Below are 9816 nucleotides of genomic sequence, written 5' to 3' on the forward strand. Positions count from 1 at the left end.
CGTGGACAATGTATCAGTGTTTAATCAATAAAGCTAGCCATGACAACCTTCCTAAAAAAACCTTGAACTCAAGCTTAATCTTTACCGGGCAGCAACAATAGTAAGCTATAGAAAAAACACTTAACTCAAGTTATGTGATCCAGGCTGAAGTATTATTTTCCCAACAAAACTTACAATTCACTTTATATATTACTACCTCTGTTCAAATTAAACTGCCAAACCGTCTTATATTTAAGAAAAGAGGTAGTGTAGCTAACATAAAAAAATGCGTTCTATTGAAAAATGTCTCTCAGTGAATGAATTAGCACGTAGAGCCTTTTTACTCTCATCGCTGCTCAGACGCACAAACCCATAGACACCAGACGGCACAAACGGATGCATAAAGAAGTGATCAGACATCAAGCCAATCAAAGATCCGAGGTCAACAGTTTATTGAAACATCCTCCAATAGCAGATCGACTCCTCGGGATTTGTGTACAGGTAACAAATAGGCAATAAAACTAGAAAGTGACTCGCAAATAAGGCCAACCTAGTTTGTTTTTATTTTACATGATATAAGATCGACAGGACGCTCAAAACGAGTACTGATATAATGCCAGTTTATGAGATGAATCACTTTCTGGAAGATCTAAGGGGCTCACACCGATTGCACTTTACTTCATTGGGTGCTTGTTGCCAGTGCAACGACCTCGTAGCTGCAGGCTGCAGAATAAAACATAACAGACGGTAGTCAGCGTAACTGCGAAGTGAATCACCCATAATCAGATGCAACAACAGGTGCTACCACAACCTACAAGGCCAATGAAATAAAGCACACATTACGATATTTGCTCTATGCCGGAAAAGGTCTACTAAGTATACGTAGCAGCCTGTGTGCTACACAAGATTTCTCTTCAGAAGTTGAGAAATTCCTACTGAAATGCACAACATGTTTCTAAACTAAAAGGATCACATGCATTTTGCCAGTATGAAAAAGGCAACTGTATTCGGACCTACTGCATGCTTCAGGACAAAGCATGCCCTGAAAATTGGTGAGATGAATAAGTAACTTCAGTTTTCAGACGGTCGGTTACTACGGCCATGGTGAGGCGACTAGCAGCAATACCAAGAACCAGAGATTCAAGGAAAATGTGTTTTTAAAAACACATATCATCTTCGAAGTTACATAATTGCAATTGTTAGTTACAAGAATTCATCGTGCAACTGAAACAAAGAGACGAAAAGTTATGAGTTATTTTCAAATGGCAACTCAGCACTCAAGAAATAATGCTGTATAATACACTCCATGGTCAGTATAAGTACTCCAGACAGAAAATAAGCTAGAGTGTCATGAATAACAGAGGGATGGGTTGCCAGAATTCATATGGAAAAAATAGCTACCATACGGAGTTGCCAACTTTACTACACAGAAACTAACCAGTGAAGCATACTACCATTTCCCTTACATTATCGAACCCAACTACAAACTTAGTTTAGAAAGTAGAGAGATACTACCCACGCCAACTAAATGCCTATATCATAAAATGAAGACACAACTAACATGATAACAGGCATATAACAACATCCAATTACAAACTGTATCACTAATTATTGCACAATGCAATCCTTAAAGAGAGAAGACTAATACACAAGAATAAGAAGTGGTCTTAAAGATCCAAAAGTATGATAACATACCAGCAAAGACAACGAGAGTGAGAACATTCCCGATTTTCGAGACCCGTTTCACACTGTTCTTGTATGATTTGAACCTCTTCAAAGCAACATCTTCCTCTAAAAGCTGCAAGTGATGAAGAGTCAAAACCATGCTAACAAGAAACTAGCACAATGTAAAAGCAATAAACTAAACACTACTTTGCAAGTTGCGACTTGTAGAGTTGCAGGCTTTTCGTATCAAATCTGATAACAGTAACTGCATGGAATCTTGATTGTACAACTAGACTTTACATAAAGCGCAGTTTGCAACAAAGAAATAAGATGCTTATATGAGAACCTCGGCACCAACTGAATTGCCCAAAAAAAGCACAAGGCAATAGATCATGTATGCCAGTGCTACATATAAAAATACCGTTTCTGCAAGGAGACTACCAATAATATAAAATAACTAAACTTCGCAGTTGCAGAAAGGCGATTATTCTGTTAACGCAAAATAAAGCAATCACCAAAATGCACCATCCTAGAATTCAAGATAGAAACCTTTAGTTACCTAAAACGTCAGAAGCACTAAACTACAGTGACACAAAACACTGTGGCAGCGATACAAAACCCTGAAGATCAGCAAACAACGGCATTACACTGATCGATTCTGAGGATATATGGCGCACCTCTGTGCGGACAAGGATATGATAGGACAAGATGACTTCTGCACCATTCAACTAAACATAAGGCACATATTTGTATATCTTTCCTGTGCATTACAACACGCATTGCGCAGCTAGTATGCATAAACGTCAGTTGCAGATCTCTTATAAGGATTATAGTAAGCACCATCATTAAGTACCGCCACTGCAGTTCGTAAACCTAACTAGAAAAATCCAGTCCCCACACGGCACCTGAACTTGACGCCGATCACTCTGAATAAAGCTGAATACTATCACCCATCACGTGCAGTAAGGAAAATTCCCTAATCGGTAATCACAACATCTCACCAGTTCCAAGTCAGATCGAATCGATGCGTTTCGAGGTCGCGCGCAGATCAGAACCACAGTGGCGATCTGCGCCTCCGAACAGAGGAATCGCAACGACGAAGAGTAAAATCATACAATCTAGCGATCGAATCGACAGGCGAAAAGAGAACTGCAGGGGAGGAGAGGGCTGACCGCTTTCTCGCGTGCGCCGAGCTCGACGTGGTACCCGCGGCGGGGCTGGATGTGAGACGGCGGCGGCGGGGACCGGAGGTGGGAGCGGAGGGAGGAGAGGAAGCCGTGCTGGGCCATGGCGGAGGCAGAGGGGGGAGAGATGGGGGGCACACGGCGGCTCGAGGAGAACGGCGAAGGTGGAGAGAGATTGGAGACGGGCCAAAGGGCAGAGCTGCGCTGTTTTCTCGATTTGGCCCCGGTGTAGATGCGCGTTTTCGTGAAAGGGCCTGGGCCTGGCTATCGCAGTTTTTCCTCGCAATCACCCTTTGAACAAAGAAAGAATGAAACTCCTCCTTGCGAAAAAAAGAAGAAGAAAATGGATCTTTTTTTTTGTGAGAGAAAAAAATAATGAAACTAACAGGATAGGACCACAAAACCAATTCAGGGGTAGCTTTATCATAATTTGGGCAATTATTCTAGGTTGGTTTCAGGGATTTATTTATGGAAATGTCTATGTCATATATTAATATAGTATTAGACATCACATGTCCTTACAAACACATCCTTACAGAAAACAAAAACGATACATCCAAATTCCTGGGAGAGCCGAAGTCTTCTTCCTTCTGCATTCCCCGACGGTGCGCTGTGAGCAAAGCTCGTTGCCGTTTCTAGGCATCCGTCTCGACAGAGCAAACTTGTTTAAACCCAATACACTACTAGGGAAAAATTTAGCAGTAGCGCGGGTCTATGGCTATCAGTAGCGCGGGGTACCGCGCTACTGATACGGCGCTACAACTAACACTTAGCAGTAGCGCGTTCCTACCCACGCTACTGTTATAACTACTTAGCAGTAGTGCTTTTCATACAAGCGTTGTTGCTAATCTAACTAGTAATAGTATTTTTCATGCCCCGCGCTACCATTTTTTTAGTGTTTTTATACGCCGTTATATAAATTTTGATACAATATTAATTAAGAGGTTGTTATATCATTGTGTCGATGATGAATTAATATATCATTGTGATGAATAAACATGGATTAGATTCATTTAGATGAATCAAAAGTTGAATTAGGACGACGATCCTACTAATTCAACTTTTGGTCACTTTTGATCCATCCGCATGAATCTAATCCGCGTTCCTTTCACCTATGATATAATAACTAATCATGATCATAATAACAAATCATCATGATAATCATGATCAACATCATCATCATATTGATATACAAACTCTTGCATCATATCATCACCAACAACACTAGCTAATAATCATCATAGTCATTACCACCAACACTATTTAATCATCATAGTCATAGTGTAGCTATCTAATCACCACCAACACTAGCTAATAATAACCATCATAGTCATTACCACCAACACTAGCTATTTAATCATCATAATCATATTGTAGCACATCATCATCTTCAAACTCATTCTAGCTAGCTAATCACTCTTGCTGCTCTCTCTCTCAGGTAAAATAGCATAGAACATGTGTAGTACTCTTGCTTCATCATATTGGAGCATGCAGATGAACCTGTCTCCTAATTGTGGGTTGCGCTTCTGATTGCTGCCCCTAGTACTTCTCTGCTGCCATCCTTCATAATTTTTCTCTAGTCTTTGACTATTAAGACTTGCTTGCTTCGAGAAATCCTGAATGCACTCATGTGCAATGTAGGATGTCTTGGCCGTAAGCTAACCATTTTCATGCGACCTTTAGCCTCGATCCAATGAGGCACAACTATCATCGGGAGTCCCTGTTGAAGAACATCATAGTAACATACTTAGCAATGAAGTTTAGCTTAAAAAATAATGCATGCAAAAGATGCACTGAGGACAAATAGCAAAAATCTTACCATCTTTCCTAAATAGATGTGACCGTAGTTCAGTACGCACACTAGTGGTCGCACTTTTTGAGTACTAATATCTCGAAGTCCAGAAAAATAACTTGTCTTGACAGTATCAAGATCCTCAAGCCATGAAACATAATGACCTATCTCCTCGCAGTTTAGTTCAACCCCGGGACAGTAGTAGGTGTTGTCTACCAAGCGCCGGACAGGTTTGCTTGAATGGAAATAAGGTGTCAATAGAAATTAGTTGCCAACTATTTTTGAATAAACAATATAAATTACTTAATAAATATAGTTGAGAAACTCGCATAATGGTAAAACTGGAGGCGTCTGCACATCGACCCAGATGTCGATATTACCTTCAATATCATCTTCCGGACGAATATCAAAGGTGATAAGCATATCAGGCTCAAATGCATAAGCCTTGCATAGTGCTCTTCAATTTTTGCATTCAAAATAGGTGTAGGTGTCTGCATTATATAATGTTACCGCAAAAGTATAACCATGCTCGGTCCTCAAGTGAACTCTCTTTAGCTCCATACTTTCCATAGGACTGACACCAATCTTATCCAAGACATAAATTCTTGCATAGCAGGGGATACGCTAGTAGAATAGTAAAAAATTAAAATTTTAAGTTGAAGCAAAAGAAGCAGAAGTCGTGCTTAATTACAAACAAAGACTTGTCGTTGTGACTTACTGTATCCACTTCGAAGGTCTCATCCAGCTTGATGCTGAAGCGCCTACCACCAACTAGGTGAGGCCTGTCGCACAGGCCGCGTTCGTCTTCGCAGTATTCACACATACCGAATTCCTTTTCGTCGTCAGACATTTCCTATGTTCATAGTTGAAACATTAATTGAAAATTGATCGAAGGCAACTACCAGGAAACTCAGCACACAGATCACTATTACTCAATATGCAACGGTTTGACTTTACGTCTGTCGAGTCTTCCTTCCTAAACAGTCGGCACTCCCTCTCTGATATTGCGACCGTCGGTGATGGTCGCTACTCCTCCTTTCTCTAGTGCATTACAAATATCTAGCACAAGGAAAAGAAGGAGAAGTGACTCCCACGACAACAGTCGGCATTCTTCTTCTCTCATATATGGTGGACACTCCCTCACCGTTTCGACCGTCGATGATAGTCGCTACTCCTTCTTCCCCTAGTGCATAATAAAGGTCTAGCATAAAGAGAAGAAGGAGAAGCGACCCCCACGGTGTAAGTGCTAGTTATCGACTAAAGGGGGGGTGAATAGGCGATTTTTATGGAAGTCTTCAAAACATGAGAGTTTCGAAGACAAACAATAGAAATGAACCTATTGATATGCAGCGGAAGGTAGACTACACTAAGCAAGCCATAGTCAAGTATGCAATGAAGTGAAAGCACGAAGACTAATAGCAGCTAGGTAGTAAAGATCAGGATGGAAGATAGTATGAAGCCAAACAATGATAGTAGTCACACAGTGAAGTCAAACAGGTGGTGCAAGCAGGCAATGACTTCACGAAGACAAACTGTAAGTAAAGAGAGGGAGAGGATAGAACCAGTCACTTGGTGAGGACACAAGAATTGTTGGACCAGTTCCAGTTGCTGTGACAACTGTACGTCTGGTTAGGGAGGCTGAGATTCAACTCAGAAGACCACGTCTTCACCTTATTCCCCTTGAGCTAAGGACACCCAGTCCTCGCCCAATCACTCTGGTAAGTCTTCAAGATAGACTTCCAAACCTTCACAGACTTCGTTCACCAGCGATCCACAATGACTCTTGGATGCTCAGAACGCGACGCCTAACCGGCTGGAGGATTCACAGTCCTCAAGTGTAACAAGTCTTCAGGTCACGCAGACAGAAAGACTTCAGTGATGCCTAACACTCTTTGGCTCTAGGTGTTTGGGCTTTGTCCTCGCAAGGATTTCTCTCTCTCAAAAGCTTCGGAGGTGGGTTGCTCTCAAACGACAGAAGCCGTGCACTAACTCTGAGCAGCCACCAATTTATGGTGTAGGGGGTGGGCTATTTATAGCCACTAGGCAACCCGACCTGATTTGTCCGAAATGACCCTGGGTCACTAGGGAACTGACACGTGTTCCAACGATCAGATTTCAAACACACGCGATAGCTTGACTTGGGCTGCAAGTAAGCTGACTCATCCAACTCTGGATAAGATTTGCTCTCATTGTCTTCGCTCGAAGACATAGGATTTTGGTTGAGCATCACTTCAGTCACTCTGACTTTGTTCACTGGGACCCCACTTAACAGTACGGTGGTTCCTATGACTCAACAAAGAAGAAAAGGAAACAACGAAACAACTAAGTCTTCGCGCTCCAAAGTCTTCACGCAATGTCTTCTCTTGTCATAGTCTTCAATGTGAATATCTTCACATACCACCATTGTCGTCAATGTCTTCATACATTTTTAGGGGTCATCTCCGGTAGGTAAACCGAATCAATAAGGGACTACTACCTGTGTTATTCTGCAATTCTCACAAACACATTAGTCCCTCAACCAGGTTTGTCGTCAATACTCCAAAACCAACTGGGGGTGGCACTAGATGCACTTACAATCTCCCCCTTTTTGGTGATTGATGACAAACTGGTTGAAGTTTTCAACGGGGATAAAAGTATGTGGAATTGTAAAGGATTTAGGTGTTGTCTTCATAAGTAGCAAAAGGCTCCCCCTGAAGATGTGCATACAAGTAATTTGCTTTTGGAATGCAAATGCACATGGCAGGTTGTACTTGTGGAGATCCTCTTCAACTTATGAAGACAATTCATCATGCATGATTTGATATAATGAAGATAATGACATGCATAATGAAAAATGGACGTCTGCAATATGACTTCGTGCGGGATTTATCATCGCACATGCGGAATTTATCATCGCATCACAGAATAGCAAACAAGTAGCAGACGACCATCAAGTTTAAGTGTTACAACTCAAAGAACCAAATGTATCAAAAGCGGGAGTTGTAAACACTGAGCAAAATGTAAAGCAACCGCCCATATGGACCCGCTTGAAGACTATCAACACATATGGTTCTCCCCCTTTTGTCAGTAAGGACCAAAAAGGTTTGAAGACATAGAGCCTCTACTCGTTCCCAGAAGGAGTAGGAGAAGTTGCAGGGTCGGCGTCGGGGTTTGGCGGTGCAGAAGAACTTGGTGCAGTGTCGATACACGCTGAAGTTGGAGGTGGTGAGGTAGCATCATCTTGGGATGTGTGAAGCTTTGGTGATCAGCATTGTGAAGATAAACAGACTCCTTGGCAGGCTCGGGGTATATGGCTTCAACTGACATATCAACCTCTGGCAGAAAGATCAGATGGTTGCGAGCAGAGGGCTGATAGTTGACAGCTGAATGAAGCTTGATGAGGCGCATAACCCATGGAGCGTAGAACTTCAGTCCAAATAGATTAGAGCCTGATGCAGCCAACTGCCTGATAAAGAAGTCTTGAGCATTGAAGCTGACGCCATTGAAGATATAAAAGACCAAAGTCTTCGTTGCTCCTTCAAGTTTTGCTGCAGAAGAATGTCCTTTGACAGGCCATAGAGTTCGCCTGATGATATGATAAATAGTGTGGGGTAGATACTCTAGGTCTTCAACAAAGAACTCCTTTGGGTAATCAGCGTCATGTGGCAGAGGCTTCATCATGCTCAGCATTTGGCTCATGTTGGGCTCTGGCTTCTGAAAGATGCTCTCCAAGGCATTGCGGTGAAGCTGACAACCAGGTTCATACAGTTCACCTGGAGTGGGCAGACCAGTAAGCTCAATAATGTCAAAAGCTTTAGCTTCATGGTGTACGTTGCCCGTCATCCACTCAAGGACCCATGTCTTTGGATCCCTGTTGTAGCCTCGAATGTGGAGGGTGGCATAGAATTGCAGCAGAAGCTCTTCATTCCAATGCTCCTTATCAGTCACAAAATTCAGCAATCCAACATCACGGAAGCAGTCAAGGGCTTCTTCAAGGCATGGCAGTCCAGCAATGGCTTCACAGTCAAGACGCATATGAGGGAAGATGCGCCCTTGGTCATAAAGAACACAAGAATAATAACTGTGTTGCTGATAGCTCCAGAACCGATCTGATGAAATCCTTGGCTTGGAATAGGGGTTCTTGGCGCTATCAAAGAAGGTGTTGTGCACAATGAAGCCATTGGCATTGAAGGACCCTGGTGAAGTGGCAGTACCTGGAAACCTGGGCAGTCTTGGCTTAGGCTTCTGGACCTGAGGCCTGTGCTCGACATGGTAATCAAATTGCGGACCAGTAGCAGGTGGAGGAACCAGAATAGGCCATCTGACAGTGACCAGCTGACCATAATTGTATGCTTGCTCGATAGTATGTGGCCTGGGAGGTGGTACAGGAGCAGTGGCAGTGACTTCAGGCTGCAGATTTGCATCAGGTGTAGTATTGACTGCAGGTGCTATCACTTCGGGCACCACATTGACTTCTAGCGCCACATTAGCTTCAACCATGACAACGTCATTGGCTTCAGTGTTGGTGTTGGTGGTCACCTCAATGTTGTTAACCTCCACTTGAGTAGCTGGAGGGTCGGACACGTTCTCCTCGAGAACAACTTCAGGGTAGGTTGGGGGTGTGGCAACACGAACTTCTTCAACTCTTGGTTCTTCTTGGTCATCGGTTGATGCAGTCGGAATATCTTCAGCCGCGTTGGCTTCAGACTCAGGGTTGTTCACAGTTGGAGAGGCTTCAGGAAATACTTGGCGTGTGATACGTCTCCAACGTATCTATAATTTTTGATTGCTCCATGCTATATTATCTACTGTTTTGGACATTATTGGGCTTTATTATTCACTTTTATATTATTTTTGGGACTAACCTATTAACCGGAGGCCCAGCCCAGAATTGTTGTTTTTTGCCTATTTCAGAGTTTCGTAGAAAAGGAATATCAAACAGAGTCCAAACGGGATGAAACCTTCGGGAGCGTGATTTTTAGGAAGAATATGATCCAAGAGACTTGGACCCTACGTCAAGAAACAAAAGAGGAGGCCACGAGGTAGGGGGGCGCGCCTACCCCCCAGGGCGCGCCCTCCACCCTCGTGGGCCCCCTGTTGCTCCACCGACGTACTCCTTCCTCCTATATATACCTACGTACCCCCAAACGATCAGATACGGAGCCAAAAACCTAATTCCACTGCCGCAACCTTCTGTACCCACGAGATCCCATCTTG

At 43.0% G+C, this 9816-nt stretch overlaps 1 protein-coding gene across 1 annotated transcript; it reads right to left on the reverse strand.

Annotated features, from left to right (window-relative positions):
* Positions 1-376: 376 nt before the first annotated feature.
* LOC109747120 (succinate dehydrogenase subunit 7, mitochondrial) lies at positions 377-3103 on the reverse strand. Its single transcript, XM_020306205.2, has 3 exons — positions 2817-3103; positions 1675-1777; positions 377-702 (listed from the first exon to the last, which is right to left on the reverse strand). The coding sequence occupies exons 1-3, from the start codon at positions 2931-2933 to the stop codon at positions 659-661; spliced, it is 264 nt and encodes an 87-aa protein (XP_020161794.1). The 5' UTR covers positions 2934-3103; the 3' UTR covers positions 377-658.
* Between the last annotated feature and the right edge of the window lie 6713 nt (positions 3104-9816).

The sequence above is a fragment of the Aegilops tauschii genome, chromosome 5 (genome assembly GCF_002575655.3).
Source record: "Aegilops tauschii subsp. strangulata cultivar AL8/78 chromosome 5, Aet v6.0, whole genome shotgun sequence".
Taxonomy (NCBI): domain Eukaryota; kingdom Viridiplantae; phylum Streptophyta; class Magnoliopsida; order Poales; family Poaceae; genus Aegilops; species Aegilops tauschii.

What these genes read in the sequence shown, in the direction of transcription:
- LOC109747120 (XM_020306205.2), bottom strand. Translation starts at nt 2,933, where the DNA reads ATGGCCCAGCACGGCTTCCTCTCCTCCCTCCGCTCCCACCTCCGGTCC. An exon ending in TCGGCGCACGCGAGAAAGCG is followed by an intron (nt 1,778 to 2,816) that starts GTCAGCCCTCTC and finishes CATCACTTGCAG; the next exon opens with CTTTTAGAGGAAGATGTTGC. An exon ending in CACTCTCGTTGTCTTTGCTG is followed by an intron (nt 703 to 1,674) that starts GTATGTTATCAT and finishes TTTATTCTGCAG; the next exon opens with CCTGCAGCTACGAGGTCGTT.